Source organism: Myzus persicae, unplaced genomic scaffold, assembly GCF_001856785.1.
Source record: "Myzus persicae strain clone G006 unplaced genomic scaffold, MPER_G0061.0, whole genome shotgun sequence".
NCBI classification, from domain to species: domain Eukaryota; kingdom Metazoa; phylum Arthropoda; class Insecta; order Hemiptera; family Aphididae; genus Myzus; species Myzus persicae.
The window spans coordinates 1,313,702-1,331,957 of NW_019101135.1; the positions used below are offsets into that span (position 1 = coordinate 1,313,702).

The following is an 18,256-nucleotide window of genomic DNA, read 5'->3' on the forward strand; positions in this document are numbered from 1 at the left end:
TTGTTAGAATTTATTAACTCCAACTCCATTTTATATACTGCGAAAAAATATAAAATTTAAAAACAAACGTAGAAACGAAATTACGAAACGTCAATTATTACGATGTCATCCAAAAGACTGGCAACAGTCTCATTACCTATATATGACTGTGTGTGATGTTCGGAAATGGGGAATTTTCTGGTGTACCAATTAATATAGGATCAAAATATATGGCTTATGATAGTTATTATGGTAGATAACAAATATATTTTATACCTACCAATACATTACACACTAAAATAAGCACAAAGTACAAATGTACAAGTGCAGTATAAGAATAAGTATTTTGGTATTTTCCAGTAAACTTTTTTTTCTATTATTTATTACTTATTATGGTAGATGACAAATATATGTACAAGCATTTTATTCATTACACTTACACAGTTACACACTAAAATACAAAGCACAACTTACTATAGAACTGTACAAGTACCTACAAGAATAATATTTTTTTTTCGATTACCATTCTATACATACGAGGATAGATGTATATATATTATGTTAGATAATACATTTTCTCTAACTTTTACAATTTTACCATAATATGATTTACATATTTAATATAATACAGTTGCAATATAGGTGAGTTGTATCAAAAAACCAATCGATACCGGCTTATAAATATTACAGCTCAAGTAAATGATCGAATTTATGTAGGTATACATACTTATATTACAGTATTACACAGCAGGGCGGTTCAACCTGCGGTCTTCTAGGCTTTTTTTGGCTATCCTTAAAAGACATAATATTATATATTACACAATATATTTAATAATTTTAGTGTTTGTAAGTGTGATGAATAAAAAAAAAACTAATGCGGTGGGAGAGGGCGCCACGGCAGTCGGTAATATACTTATATCGTCGGGTGGGGACTAATAATAATAATAATAATAATACGTATTCTATGTGATAATTTGTGAATTATATTATTATATGTTCGTTATAAAACAAAATACGAAAAAAAAAATATTTTTTTTTGGTAGCCCTCCCCTATTGTTTATTAATACGTAAATTCTAAAGGTTGGACCAAACCGCTGTTCAGTTTCAGTATAGAACAGTAGGTACTATCTTATTATATGCTGGTTGTAAGTAAGTTGTAGGCAGGTACAGTAATATAGACGCCAATATTGTCAAACGGTGATGGAGTCTGAAAACATGAAATATAAACAGGCAGTATCGGAGACCGGACTAGTGGACAATCATAGTCGTGAACTTACTATAAAAAAAATGAGAATGTTCTATTGTTCAGTCCACGGCCTTAGACTAGTTCAGTCTGTCGTTCTGTGCACGCGATTGATAAGTGATAACGTATAAGTGCAGTGCGTGCAAGACCAAAATATAAAAAAATAAAACCGACCCGTACTTACCGTCAAATGCGATACAACTACTACTATGTGTATACTATTATTAACAATCGTATCGGACATCGGTGTTTGGAAATTTTCAATTGAATCGGCACCATAACGAGAGGTCGAATTTGAAATCGAGAACCCACGAAACTCAAATGTTTATCAATCAAAAATATCTTCAACGAAAATCTTCCAAATAACAATAATAATTAATAAGAGCAATAAACTAGTAATATAAAATATAAATGATTACGAGTTGTAGTTGTTGAAGTCGCCGCGTATTATCTTGTCTGGCATAGAGTTGCCAACGTCGATAGCTGATGTTCAAGGTCGACCCCCACCCGCCGACCCGCCACATCAGCCGTCACCGCACGCGATAATCGTCGTCGACGGTCGTCGGCACTCGGCAAGTGGCGACGGTGTTTTAACATTTTTGTGTGCCAGTGCACTAGCGCCGCCGCACCTGCCAGCCAATACTCTCAGTATTTTTGTATTCGTTCGTCGTACCATCGCCCGGTGTGACCGGTGTGTGCTGTGTAGTTTAGGTAAACGTAAACGTTTTTTTTCTAAGTTAGTATTTTTTTTTTTTGTTTTTACCTATCCTCAATTTAAATTTTTTCTCGTCTTTAAAAACTACCGAAAATGAATCAGCTCGGCGAGTCGAAGCTGTTCAGGACGGCCCGACGGTCTACTCAACAATAGCCTAGGTAGAAACTACCTACCTACCAATGGAAATAAAAAAATATATTGATACCATCAAATCGACCAGTGGCAACATAGCGGAGTAATAACAATAATATAATAATTACCACCAGGATCAAACACAATGGACAGTTCGGAATACGAATCGGTGAGAAACGAAACGCTGCTGTTCTTTTTCGAAAAATTGGTAGACAAGGGCACTCCACGGTCCCTGCACGACCTAAGTTGCCAATTTGGTTCGAAAGGATTTACCAAAGAGATGCGACAGATCGCTGGCGGATCTCAGTCAGGCCTAAAGAAATTCCTATCTCAGCACCCGTCGTTATTCACTTTAGACGGAGACCTGGTTGCAGCGTCTCAGATAGTTGCACCAGTACAATCAGATACTAATTATAACCACAAAGCAGTCCATTATTTTAAAGACAAGTTATTAAAATATGGAGTTGGAACTGAAGTACCAATTCGATGCCTACTCGGACACCGTTCTCAAGCGCCACCAGAGATCCGGTTAATATCTGGTCTACACATTAAAGAATTTAGAGACTTTTTGATGAAATATCCGGATGTATTTACTGTTGGCGAAGATACCATTATACTTACCGAGTATGCAGGATTGGAGCGTAAAATGTATGATGATAGCGACCAACGTGAAGCTAAAATTGATCCAGAAATCACAAAACGTCTTTTAGCGTTTTGTGTGCAATGCTTGGAATGTAAAGGCCCGATGTTAACTGATCAAATGTTCCATAGTATTTCCTTGCGTTTTACAGAAAATACTTGGTCACCGATTTTTAAGACTCCATCAGATCTGTTCACATTTTTGAAAATGCATCCTGAACAGTTTGACACACAATCCAATTTAATAACTTTGGCAAAAAATGGTCCGAAACCAGAAGTTAAAATCGCTAGAATTCCTACAGAAGTTGTTCCATTAACTCCCCCTATGTCGCCGCCTCTACCCAAACCAATACCAAACAATAATCAATCTCTCAAACAAAGAATTAACAATTTAGTCATGAAAACAATTGCAGACAACACTGAGCGAAATAACAAAATACCAAATGGCTATGATGATAGCGATGCATGGAAAGGAAAAATGTTGAACAATATTAAAGCAATCGTAACAAGTACCAAAGAATGTTCAAATATTGTGGATAAAATTTTGGCACAAAAGTCAGCTATTGGTATAGATTTTGAAGGTCTATGTATTGGAGCCAATGGTCAATTGACCTTAATGCAAGTGGTAAATGAAGATGGATTATGTTTTATATTTGATTTAATTGCTTGTCCGCAATTAATTAAAAGTGGATTACAAAGTCTTCTAGAAAGTGAAGAAATAACTAAGGTTAGTGAAACATATCTATTATTTTGGTTAATACCAACTCTTTTAATCCAATAGGATAAGTATTACCCTTGGTCTTACCTGATTAAGTAATGCCCATCTAAAAAATTAAATGTTGGTAAAAGTTGGGTACCTATATGTTTTTTTTGTAATCTACAGCAGCAGTTCTCAACCTTTTTGAGTTCGCAACCCCTATAATGTCACCAAGATGTTCAATGACCCTTTTATAATGTAAGCATTAAAAAATTGAACCAACTGTTATTATTATATTTATTTGTGTGTATATTTTACAAAAAAAGTTATATTAATGAACGTTTTTATCGACTATCGGACTATACAAAAAAATATATATATATATATTTTAACACTTACTATTAATTATAAGATTCTAAGTGAAACAAATTTTTTCTCGCATGGATTGACGACCCTAAAATAATTGTTGGCGACCCCCCGGTTGAGAATCATTGATCTATAATACTCTAAAAGTAGGTAGGTACCCATAAAAAATGTAGAGTATATTAAAGAAAATATATAAACTTTCATGTTTTATGAGTAATTCAATAATAGGTACCTTCGATTATTGCTTTACCAACACTGGTACCTACACTTTGGATTATTATGTTATTAAACTAGATAATTGGATTATCTTTGGTAACTTAATGTTTCGACCTAGCTATAGGTGTCTAGTATCTACCCAATATTTATCTAACAAATTAAATTTTTTTAGACGGTAAGTTTTCATTAGAATGATTGTCTAATATTTTTTGCTTAACTAAACTACTCAATTTCTTTAAAATATAAATAAAACAACAAATAAAAATGAATTGTGTTTACCAGCTTTCCAATTGTATATGAATTATTCACTAGGAAAGTCTTTAAATAATTGTTTAAATAAGGTACCTACAAATTAATATTTATATGAGAATCAGTTTTATCTATAAAACATAATTATAATTATGTTATAATCCATTTAACAATGTCATGTTTAATATTAGAGTGAATCAACATACTATTAAATATAGAAGTAAAAATTAATCATTGATCGCAGGTTATTTTTATATTTAATTTTTAAGCAAGTTATGACAGTTTTAAAACATTTTAACAGTGACAATGCATGCATGTAGGGTCCTCTTAATGTATTAAGTTTTATCATAGATATCTTTTATATCTTGTATAATCGTTTAAATAAGTATGTTCCTGAATAACTTACAACTTACAATTTGTAGCATGATAATCCATTACCTACTAATAAAATAATAAAATACAAGAAACAAAACTGAAATTATACATACTGTTAATACTGTTATCGCGGTAAATAAGATTTAAGATTTTTAAAATTGGTCCCAGAATCTAATGGATCTGTAACATTCTCTAAGTAATTTTTATAAAACATTATTAGGAATGTAGGTACCATTGTAGTATGTACCATTATTTTATTTATCATTGTAGTGTATGACCAGTACCTAACCACTAATAATAAGATATTAGGAGGTGGGGTGAATTGGATAACAAATAAAATAATAAATATAATAATTAGGTTTTGTTTGTAATTCTAAGTGGTCTGACTCTGTAATTGTCCCTTATGTCACAGAATATAGCAACTTCCAAGAGAAAAACTCAAGGTCTCTTCACTTACACATTCTAAGTTCTTTTCTAAGTTCTTCATATTTAAAAAGTGTGTAGACTGGTAGATTATAATACCATACGTAGATCAATTAAAAATATTAATGGCCTACCTATTGGCTATTTCTATAAAGATATTTACTACCTTTTTTTCTTATCTGAAATTAGGTATTTTATTCATCTGACACAAATACCCTCGCAAATACCTAAAGATAGTGGAGACAATAGAGTCGCTACCTTGGGAAATTACTTTATTAGTTTATTATCAATAAAATTACCAACTACCAAGAGAATAACTTATAAAGTGCCTTATAGTACCTATACTAATAAAGTTATATATTACGTGGGATAGGATTAGGGGACCTATATATACTTAATAGTTAGGTCGTGGTTATTATCATTTTTATATTAAGAGGATGTCAGCACACTGTTATTATCTTCTCGCAACACAATCAAAAACGCATTTACGCAAAATCATTTTTTTATGTTTTTGAGTGATGTTGAATTACACCATCCATTACAAAAGAGATGGGCAATAATATTTTTAAGGGTATGACATATCGATTTGTCCTAGGATTTGTCTAAATATCGTCTCAAAACAATTTAAACATAATTTAAATTTACAAAAAAATTTTTTTTTCAATTTTTTTAAATAAACAATCTATGCCTTAGGGACACAATAGGTTTATGTGGTTAGTATAGAATGAATACAAATTAATTTTATAAATCAAGTTCGGAATGAATAATTTAATTTTACAGGCGATACTTGATGTGAGAGTCATCCAATAATGACACTCACCGATTGACTTTATTTTTTATTAAGTAGAATACTAAGTCGAATAAAATATAAAATCAATATGTCCTAGACTTGAGACGTCATTCCTTCAAAAAATATCCTGTATAATTTGTAAAATAGCTGATTTAACTTTTAGATAAGATATTCAAAAATCATAAAAAAAGATTTTAGGTGAAAGTGATTTATCTATGTTGCGCGTGGGTCTGGAAGAGAAAAAAAATATTGCTCAGACTTCCTTTTAAATTAAATACCTATTTTGAGTTCAATAAAATGTTATTTGTACGTTAAGTTTACCTCTGATATATAATCAACTTTAACTCAACTTTTTTTAGAATTTTATTGTGTATAAATAAGAAATATAATAATTTTATTAAGCTAATTATAACATTTTTTGCAAATTTATAACTTAGCCATTGCTACATGTCTATCTAATAATAATGTATATCCAATTACGTAAAGCATTAATCGTTCACATCATTACATATATTTTGTGATAAACTATAAAATTTACATTTTATTTACTAAATATATTAATTAACTAAATGTTACATTAGTATCAATTAATGTTTATGAATAATAATTTTATAAATTACAATCTAACAACTCATATAAATGAACACGGAACACCTCAATGAACACTTGTTATATATAATATATACTCACTTGTTTACTTTTAACTCATGCATTTCGGTATGCATCATAGACCATACTACCATAGCAACTATAAGCTATAACAATTATTACATATTTAATGAGATAAACAATTAAGTGCGTATTTATAGGTGCACGTATAATGTAATTAGCCAGATAATTAGTATATATTATATTATTGATTAACAACTTTAGACAAGTGTTCATTGATAGAAGAAGATAAAACGGCGTTTTTTCAAATTAAATACTTAGTCAAAAATAAAATTTAAAAAAATTAGGTCTGCTGCGCAAAAGTACGCTACCTACGTTTAAAAAACAATTGTGTCTGTGTTTTTTGATAACTTCACTAAGAGTACAACTTATTTCAGTCATCTTGATCCATATTTTAAAGCTTTTATACGCTAACCCTAAAACTTTTATTACATTTACCAAAATAAAAAATTGAAATGACTCTTACTGGCTTATAATTAGTCATCATTTTTTTTTAAATTGCATTTTGTAGAGAAAATAATTATATAAATAATAGTAATATTTTAAGTTCCTACAATTAATATCTGTTAAGTTACAATATAAAATAACAAAAATTTTTAGCAATTGTTATTTTTTTATATTTAATTTTAATTTTATCATTCATAAATTTAAAATTTAAAACGATTCAATAAATATGAATAGCCAAAATATAATATCCCACCTAGAAAATGCTAAGGAAATGCTATTATAAACATTTGATGAAAATTTCATAAAGTATTGGGGATAACTCATTTTTAAATTACAACAAAATAATTTTGTCAAAAACTGGTGAACATAACATAAATACTTATCTGTTTTCTTTAATGTATTTTTAGTTTTTCTGGATATTTTAAAAACTACTGTAAATTTATTACTTTTGACCTTCTTAAAGTAATGATTAGATACCACTTACCAAAAACCACGCTCGAAATGTAATGGTGTATTTATGTCAGGTTGTTAATTGTTAATTTAAATTAAAAACGAAAATTAATCTATTTGGATTTTTACTGATCGTGGAATAAATAAAATTATTACATCTCAATAAATTTCTCATGTTTGGCTCTAAACTTCTAAGTCATAATAATATGATGATTGGATTATGGTTCAATCATCGTACTTTCTATCAAGCGTGATTTTAACATGGAAATACGTTTCTTGTACACGTTTATATTTACTATGGTGCTGCTGTAGAGTGTAGACCGTAGAGTAGGTTGAACTGTAGAAGAAATGTTACGAAACTGTTATTATGTCCTGCTATATCGAATGGGTGTGTAATGTGTACCTTACATACATCATATAGTATTATACGCGTGGTAGGTATGTGCGGAAGTTGTCCAGTTAAGTCGCGCGTTAAACACCCGTGCTTGCACTCTGAGGTGGGGATTGGTAAAATGTATTTGATAACTTTGTCGAGGTCACTGACGACTGGCAAACGAAAACTGCATTCTTATTAGTAATTATTCAGTGGAAATGATAATTATTGTTAATGAAAACAATCGACTTGATTACGAAAACATCGACAACAAACAGTTAAACGAAAAGAGTAGGACGCGTCCAGAGTATTCGAGTTCCTATACATATCACTTGAGTGTGTGCCGTGTGGGTTATTGTGTGACGTGCGCTGACTTGTGATTACTAAATAGTAAATGTATAAGCCACAAGGTACTCTTTGAAGTTTGAACAATACGCCATAGACCATATTACTGCTACTGCAAAAATCAAACAATTCTTATAGTATGTAATGAAAAAATATAAAAGAAATATAAAATATTGCAATATTATAATTCTTAGAAAATTGAAATAGGTACTCAAGTTGAAGACAAAATAATAAGTGGAATATGAGAAAATTAAATTCTTAATCTATTTATTATACCTAGTAGGTAGTTGTAATAAGTACCTATAAACGAAAATATTCTATACTGTTGTAACATGTTTAAAATGAATTATTTACCTAAATGTTTTCAATTGAAATAATTACCACGAAACCAGAAAATTTAGGAAACCAAAATTTTTAATTAATACCTATATAATCATATTATATTGTACTATATTTGTTTAGTCTGAAATAGTCATCACTCATCCAAGTATACCTGAGTATATCTATATAGTTAATAGTTATATTTTGTAGGTATTATGTCATGTATTTTATTTACATTACGGAAATACTAACAGTCAAATGTTAGAGCTTAGTCAAACATTTTCCTACTTCTTTGTTGCGTATATTTATGTTTTAAACCAACAAATTATAAATAATATAATTACTTATACGTGTGCTAATGTTGTTTAAATATACACGCTCCCTTCAAAGTCCCATATATGGTTCTTTTGAGATTACATCTGGGACCAATGATATTTATATTTAAAAATAAACAAGTTTACAATGTTTTTGATATTTATGTTCTTTTCATTATAACCGACTTAAAAACATTTAATTTGTATTTTATTTCTTTTCGTTTAATAAAACTAATTATAAAGTTTTTTTTTAAACTTATGGTACAGCTTCAACTCCTGGGGTTATTAGCTTGCAATAAAAAAATGAGATTATATGGTTACCTAATAAGGTAAAATCTCGGGTAAAACCATAGTTCCTTAACTTAATTTGTACATAAATAATATGATAGGTCCTTAAATTAGGTTGTATATATCAATTTGTTTTGATATAAAGTTATTAAACTAATAAGTAACTACTAAAAAACTTAACTAAATTATTAGATACCCAACTACATTTTATGTTTTTAATTTAAATTAAAAATGTTTTCCTTGTATACTTGAATAACGTTTATAAAATATCTATACCTTAGTTTTTTGACCAAACAAATTACAATAATCGTATACAGTGCACTTCGAATTTTGTTTTTTAGTTGGTTGTTATGTGTACTGTGTAGTAATACAAATGTTCATGCTCTCCGTGAGAATTTTTATTGTTCGTTAGATTTGATCATGCTCATAACGCATACTACTACTATTTAAAAAAAATGATAACACCACCTTTTCAATCCTATTTATTTTTAAGAAATACATTGTATTAGTTTAACCAACTTTCCTTGTCCGAAATTGACAGCAATATTAACGTATTTGGTATTTTATGCGATACTGGCATTTCTTTCGTCACAGGGACATTTTTTACCANTTCCTCCAAGTTAGTTCAACCACCAAGTAATCTCTTGTATTATGTTGTACAATAGTTTTTTATTTTTTTTTACATATGTATATAGTTTATAGAACTTGGAAAATGTATCAATGTTTCATAATTTTACTTGAATAAATAGAATTAACTTAATATCACGTATATAAGTATATAGTTAATGTATCTTATTCATTTTTACATGGTGATATTGCTACCTAAAATTCAGTTAATTTTGGAGTTACGTTGGTTAGAGATCTAACAAAAATAGAAGGGGGAGCGTGCATTAACGACTAACCAAAAAAACAAAATTTCCCGACTCCGTACAAAGGTGTTAATAAGTAATAATATTCGATCATAGATATCGTAGGTTGTTTTATTCTGTTTTAATTATCACACGCATATAATATGATTAAATTAAATTTAAAAACCAATAATAAATGTTTTTAAGCTATAATTTTAAATCAAATAAAATTGACGGAATAATATTATTTTCGTTTCTCTCTAATTGTAACTTTCTTATATATTTAAATAAAAACATAGTAGGTAAGAGTACATTTACAATATCTAAATACTATACTACGCATAAATATTAAAAAAATAATCCAATAAACAAAAATGTTATAATGATAAAATGTTATTAAATTCATGAGAGGAGGACATCGCCCGTTTGCGGCACCCCAACTATCCTAGGTTTTAAAGTTTAAGTAGTCTAGTTTTAATAATCTATAAATTGTAATTAATAAAGAGTTATGACAGTTACGTTACTGTTGAACTAACATTGTCGTTAGTATACGTAATATAATATTTATAATTAATGCTAGCCTAACTACCTAATACCTATTCATTTTTATTTCAACCTATGGGCGGGCTATACGTGTAACTTGATATAAATTATAGGACATAACAGATAATCACTTTCGACAAATTATTAATTAATTATAATCTTCTGCAAAAATATAAAATGTATAATTCTTAATATTTTCACGTATTTACAGGTGATCAATGATTGTCGGAATGAAAGTTTGAACCTGTACAACCAGTTTGGCATTGCAATGAAAAACGTGTTCGATATTCAGGTGAGTCTGGTAGTGTTATAATTGAAAAAATATTATATACATTATAAGTTTAAAGTCAAGTTGTGTGTAGTCGTAGCATATAAACTATCGTTTACCTATTTCAACTAAACACACCTATTCTTATTTGTTCTACGCCCGCACAATATTTTTATGGCACACAACAACTGGCACAGAATAAATGAAATAATTTAATTTATTGTGTGCAACCTGTAACAGTTTTTTGTTTCGTGTGGTACCTATAATAAATTGATCTGCTTAAATTGTATTACATTCACGAATGTTCGTGTCTAGATCTGATTTGTGTAAATAATGGTATGGTTATGATTGCCATGAAATTAAAATATTTTGTTAAACTGTCGTTCGAACCTTCTAGATTAAAATTAATTCGTAAAATAGGATTTCTGAACCTAATTTGAGTAATTAGTAATTACAATGTTATGTGTTTATCACTCGGGATTGGGGGCGAATGTTGAAGGAATTTAAATATATTTTTTATGAATATGTATTACATTTTTTAGTTTCATGACATATTTTATGATTTCAAGTGCTTACATATTTAAGTATATTATGACAAAATATTCAAAATTAATATTAAAAATTCCTGTTGCACTATCGTATTACCTAAATCTTATTGAGTATTGATAATAACTTTTAACAGTAACTTTTCCAATATGTAACCAATTTGTACAAGTATATTTTTTGCCATAATATAGATAAATTAAAATATTTGAGTACCTATATGACATGTTTTTCAATTTTAGGCTGCCATTGCTATTATTCAATTTCAAGAAACTGGGCAACCGGTTTATAAGGCAAAAAATCTTAGTCTTAATGCCATATGTGAAATGTATGGTTTGCCAATAAACTCATCCAAGGATCAGTTGAGAACTCAAAATAAAAAAGATCAAAGGTATTGGCTACGGAGGCCATTATCTAAGGATATGCTCGCTTACGCTGCCAGTGACGTATTAACTCTCATGCCTAAATTATATAAAATTTTATCTGCGTAAGTTTTTTATGAATAGTTAACATTATTTAAAAAAAAGTTATTTAAATAATCCCTTGAGTAATCAGTACTTACGTAATTTGATAATAGTAGTATATTGGTAGGGTGCATTATGCAGGGAGTTTATGATATATGGTTTCATGGTACTGACACATTGACACAACATACCCACATTGCAGTGTCTTATACTGTAATGTATAATATGCCTTGTAAATGTATATATGTATAAATATTATTATAGCTGTACGTAATATTTTTGTATTCAAATTACGATCTCCTTATTTCAAAATTGTTATTTATTTGGGTAAATTATGAAAATATAATTATATTTTGGAAGTCAATAATATAACTCATTTATTGAGAATAATATTATTAAAAGATTTTTATAAGGAAAAACCAAAAATAAACATACAATCTGTCCAATTCTTAGTTAGGTAACTTTAATGAAAATTACGATTTGGAAAACTTAATAATATTTTATGTTTGGATATTAAATTTAATTCAGATTTCCCATTCCTACTAATTTTGTATACCTTATGTTATACACAATTTTTTCATAGTGAAGTTAATTTTTTAATATTCAATGTTATAATATCAATCTATTTTATACAAACCATTTATAAAGTTTTCGATTATGATATAATATTTTATTTTTCAAAATGATATGTTCACTTAAATTATGTTAACTTTTTTTTTATTGCTTTATAGTCAAATTCATCCATCCAATACTAAACTGCTCGAAGAGTTATGTGAAGAACAAGCGTTTTTGTATATTTCTCCAGATAATGTTCAAAAACGTAAGCACCAGCGTAAAATTGATAACGAGTTGCAAGTTCTTAAAGAAAAATTGTCTACTGATAATGGCAAAAATGTTGTTCTCAGTAACAGAGAATTGAGATTATTAAGGTATTTTGATTAATTTCAATTAAATATATTGACTTAAATATTCTTTAAACCTAAACTATGGTTGTAGGCATTTGGAATTAACTGAGGAAGATAAAGAAAAGTTAAAAGGATCCACAAAGGTTGCAAAAAAGTTAGAAAAGATGGAAGGAAAAAATATGTAAGAAGTGAAAATAATTTAATCAATCAAACATCATTAATAATATACTAATGTTTTATAGGAAATATAATGGAGATGAGTGTGATTCCAATGAGTTCCTTAGCTTAGACAGCAATATCAGTGGTAAATCAACATCATCTGATAATTCTGCATCTGGTAAATATTTTTTTTTTAAATTTTTGATTTGTTCTATTATTTATTAATAACCTTCAATGTTTTAAAAAGGAGAATCCCAATCTATCGTGTCCGAACAACCGCTAAGCCTAACTGAATCTATGCAAAGGCTGGATGATGTATTATCTGATAAACTTATGGATCGTTTGGAAAAAATTGAGCGTCTTGAGTCATTGTTGACAATGGCCATGGATGCAGAGCCAGACCAAACAGATAGTTTAGATACTTCACCTATGAGTTACAAGTGCACATGCCGTTTATTTGCTACAGACACCGTTGACATGTCCACTCAAACTGAACCACTATAATCCATTATTGTTGGAAAAGAGAAATACTTTGGGTTTATTATTTAATTTTTTTAAATGTTATGCCTGGCCATGGCCTTTGAGCCTAATTGTTTAGTTCACGATCGGGTTTCATATTACTTTTGATTAATGTAAAAAGTGGTATTGAAAAATCTGGGTCCATGTATATAATACAAATAGAGAAACTAATTAACAGGGTTGAGTCTGTACAATATCCGTCCATAATATTATTATACCTGCTATATTTTGTGTTACGATATAGCAAAGGTCATAAATAATATTCAAAATTTGACAGCAATAAAAAGAAAAAAACCGCAAGACGGTTAGACAAATTAGACTGAAAAATATTATATTTTTATTAAATTTGCGCTAGCATCACAACGTGCCTATTTAGATTTTAGATAAATTAATTTTAGTTGACTTTGTTTGCTCAAACAGTATTAACCTAAATTATAGTATTTTATTGTGAAGTCCATGTACTAAAATAAGTAACATGAATGCCTGTATAATGAACTATCATGAAGTTGAAGGTTAGGGATTTCAAAATAAATGCTTGGTGTTTTGAAAGTAGACATTTTACTCTACACCTATTTAACTTGAGTAACCCAAGCATGTATATTGTATACGCTATACTTGTTTTTCTAGGAGCCCCCCTCTCCCAGTTAATTAATCATAACCAATATAAATTACAAATTCAAAGTTCTATTATGTAAGTAAAATAAAATATTGGGTGGGAGGGTTCAAAAATTCCCAATCCCCCCCCCCCTATAGCCCTGTATACGTGCCTGATGCGGTAGATGGACATTTTCTCCCCGTGTATATTTTACACACAGTTATTTTTGGTTAAATTCTGCAATTCACTATTGTGTATCTTATTAATCATTAAGATAACCATGATAAAATAACATAGTATGACGGCTACAAACTGAAATATTGTTAAGTCTTGCGCATTTAGTTGTATCAAGTTTACTTCATAATATACTATAAGTACATATTAGTCATGACAAAACCAATGAAAAGTGGCAAACTAGATACTGAATAGTGACGTGGCAATGAGTATGCGTATCATTAAACTGCCATCATACCGTGTTATTTTATCAAGAAGGTAACTGTCGATTACAGGACTGGAGTTGACAGTTGGGATATATCATATACGTATATAAGCGTGCACAGATATGACTGGCAGGGTAGTCATAAATAACACATTAACACATACACACACACATATGTTAAACTATAATATATTATATTCTTATCCACTCCTAAAGTTAAAAAAAATTTAGATGTGGTAATTTTTTTCCCCATATTCTTACATATTACTGTTGACGGTATCTAACATTATCATGACAATATTGAATATTGAGGGGGAAGTTCACAGAGTAGTCAAGTGCCTACCCTATGCGCACTCTGATGTTCGCGAGTATTATATTATATAATTATAAACGCTTGGTATGATAAAAATATAAAATTTTATGCTGTGATCAGACTAGTTATTATTGAGCACCTACCATCTGCTGAGTGACTGCATAGTTTCTTGAATTATAAATGTATAATATTATTTAGTTATGTATAATGGATGAAATAAAAATTATTGAGCCATTGCATGTAGGGCATTTTTAAAAATGATATATATATTATACAAATATTAAAAAAAAGAAATTATAATTAAAGAAATATGTAAACATTTTACAGAAAAAAATAACCTTTTTTAACGTTAGTATGATCCTAATATTTATGATATCCAAATTAATAAATAAAAATCATATCATCGATTATACATACCTACTTATATGAATTATGGATTTATTTATGTATTTTTTTTCTTTAATTAATAACTATATACTTTTTACTTTAACAGTTATATATTTTATTTTAACTTGATAATTATAATGTATGTGAACAATTTCAAAATTAAGGGAGAAAGTGTCCTAAATTTGCGCAGTGTAACCATATTTGTCTTCCTTGAGTGGTGTTATTGTACATTGTTAACAATATTCTTAATATCATAATATTTATGTATCGGCGTTGATAATGTTATTAAGTATTATTATTTTATTATTGTTAGAAAAATATTTAAATGTAACTTAAAGAAAATTGGTTGAATTTGTAATTTACACTTACATGTTTTATTGAAAAAAATAATTGTGTTATTTATTTACTAATCAGAGTTAAAAAAATAAAATGTATATTTGACAAATAACAAGTTAAACTGAGTGTTTTTTTTTTTATAAGAATATTTTGATCCAATAATATTACCTACCTATATTATGTAATTGCTATACTGTTATTTTACTACATATTTTTTTATAAAAGTTTTATGATATGAGAGTAGGAGCAAGTGTAGTCATAAGTCATAACGGTCACCCACCTATAATATGTATATGAATCTAGGTCAAAATATCCAGGGTTAAAAAGCCAACCAATATATACAATATAAAATCCAAACAAATTCTTATAAATCATTTTTAAAAATTGATTACACCAAGCAAATATTTCATTTAAAAATTGCCATCTGATATTTTTTTTCATAATCAAGGAACCTATCTGCATATGAAGGTCAATAATCTATATATATAATTATATAAAGGAAAGTGTACTTTACCAAGAATCAACGCCCAGGCCAAACCGTTGGGTCTAAAGACTTGAAATTTAAAAAAAAATTGGGTTTGTTTGGAGTTAAAAACTAATATTCCGGAAATATATTGGAAAATGTGAAATGCGATAAAATTTGTTGTACACACACATAATAAAGCAAAAAACTAATTTATTTCTAAATTTTAATCAACAATATTTATTTTTTACCATTTTTTTACGAAATTTGAGTCATATAAACGAAGTGTGTATGTATTATAAAAAACTAAACTGAACTATTTTGAGTTTTAAAAGCAACTGAACCTTATATCCGTGAGTCTTATAAGCGGCGTCTATTATTTTTTGACTAAATTAAACATAGGAAAGTTTTTTTTATTGTTAAATATATTCCTTGTGCCACTTCAATTATTGAGTATTCATAATATATTATGTTTGTTACATTAGTACCAGGGCCGTATTTGGACATTTTACGCCCCGGGGCAACATATTTTAACCGCCCTCCTGTACCCCCCCCCCCCTCCATAATCGCTACCCCACCCTTCGTATGTGTCCATATGTACATTCAACTCTTCGTCATTACCGTCATCACCCCACTCCATTGCATCTGATTGTTCATGTCCGGAACACTCCGTCATATTCAGAATTTCACCCTCAATTAAAACGCTATGTTCCGAAGTCGATCGGTGCTGTACCAGTTGTAGAATGCTAGGCGAAATAGTAGACTGAGATTCTGAAACNAGTAAAGACCCAGTTATTACTTAATAATTATTAGTTATTACTTATTACTTATTAGTTATTAGTATTATGAATCAATTACTTACTCGAATCAGTAGTAACACTAGCTCCAGAATTAGAAGTTGAAACAGAAAAAAAATGTTTAATATTTTTAGTCTTGACAACAACATCAGCAATTTGTCTAGCCTTTTCTTTGGCTTTTAACCGGTATCCAGCTCCACTAAGTTTTTTACGATCCATAACTTCCGTAATCGTAAATAGAACCGTAAATGGTAAAAACTTAAATTTGACAGTGTATTGTTTATTAAAATAATAAACACACGTATATCTGTCACCAATACACCAACAGATCTAAACATGTAATGTTAGGATGCACGAGATTCGGCTATGCCGAAGCCGAAATATTTAACTGTACTTGTTAGGTATCAAAGCGATAACATATTACATAATAATATATTGTATAAGTTTAAAATGTTTTTGTTCTAATTTGGTAAATAATATCAAATACCGAGAACCACTGCGTTTGTTTACATGATATGGGCACAGCCGCGGCTGTGCAACGCTCATCGTTATCGCACATTCAAAAAGTTCAATCTATTTATAGATATAATAATATTTAATGGTATTAAATTATTAAATAATAATTAACAAAATAGTTTTTCCATACATTTATTGAAGACTGAAGTATAAATAAAAACATTTTTTTTTTTTATTAGATACGCCATAAATCATAATATTTATTTTCAATATAAAATTGCCGCCCCCCTAATAAGCCAAAGAACTTGCCGCCCGGGGCAACAAGGGACACTTGCCCCCCCTTAAATACGGCCCTGATTAGTACATTATATTGTGTACAGTACTGCTCTTTATGGTATATTGTTACTTTATCGGACGTCCTTTTTTTGCTATTTTTTTTTTAGTCTTATGTAGTTAACAAGTTAACTATACTAAAAACAATGGTGAAGTCAGAATTTGGCGGTCGAACTTAGTTTTTTTTTTGTAATTGTTAATTTTAAGTTTTTTATTTCTGTAGTTATTAACCTATAGTTGCACATTTTCTTCTTTTTATTGTTTGCTCCACCAACTTTTCTCAACACGCCCATTTATAGTTGTCGATTGTGGATTCATCATTTACCAACTTCATATAATGACCACAAATGAATTAGATTTATCCACCAATTTATTGGAGGTGGGAAATATATCAAATTCTTGTAATTTATGGATCAAACTTAAACCGTTGTTTTAATTTAACATGTAATTAGGCCGTATAATATATTTATATTACTTATCTCAGGATAATAATTGAGTAATAAATAATAATAAATATTCAAAGCAATTATTTTGCAGTCAACAATAATAAAAACAATTATTGTTGTACCATACTGAAACATTGATCAATATTTAAAAACTTATTATATTCCTGGGAATTGGAGAAGTTCTCGTAACAACCAGTTAAAAAAAGGTATAAACTTATTATTCCGTCCTTAACAGTTTTCATAATTTAGTCGTAATAATTTGTTAAACAAATAAACATTGTTGTTATAAAATGCATACCAAAAATAGAAGTATTCATATTATTAGTACATTTTCATAATTTAATCGTAATAATATGTATATTTATAATATTAATTAAAAATGCAGTAAATATTAAAAAGTCAATTAAATAG

The 18,256-nt window shown here is 28.9% G+C and overlaps 1 protein-coding gene across 1 annotated transcript; it reads left to right on the forward strand.

Annotated features, from left to right (window-relative positions):
* Positions 1 to 1,815: 1,815 nt before the first annotated feature.
* LOC111027830 lies at positions 1,816 to 14,601 on the forward strand. Its single transcript, XM_022306284.1, has 7 exons — positions 1,816 to 3,435; positions 10,634 to 10,714; positions 11,476 to 11,720; positions 12,429 to 12,626; positions 12,694 to 12,783; positions 12,845 to 12,939; positions 13,009 to 14,601. The coding sequence occupies exons 1-7, from the start codon at positions 2,215 to 2,217 to the stop codon at positions 13,263 to 13,265; spliced, it is 2,187 nt and encodes a 728-aa protein (XP_022161976.1). The 5' UTR covers positions 1,816 to 2,214; the 3' UTR covers positions 13,266 to 14,601.
* The last annotated feature ends 3,655 nt before the right edge of the window (positions 14,602 to 18,256 follow it).

What these genes read in the sequence shown, in the direction of transcription:
- LOC111027830 (XM_022306284.1), top strand. Translation starts at nt 2,215, where the DNA reads ATGGACAGTTCGGAATACGAATCGGTGAGAAACGAAACGCTGCTGTTC. An exon ending in TTATATAAAATTTTATCTGC is followed by an intron (nt 11,721 to 12,428) that starts GTAAGTTTTTTA and finishes ATTGCTTTATAG; the next exon opens with TCAAATTCATCCATCCAATA. An exon ending in AAGATGGAAGGAAAAAATAT is followed by an intron (nt 12,784 to 12,844) that starts GTAAGAAGTGAA and finishes AATGTTTTATAG; the next exon opens with GAAATATAATGGAGATGAGT.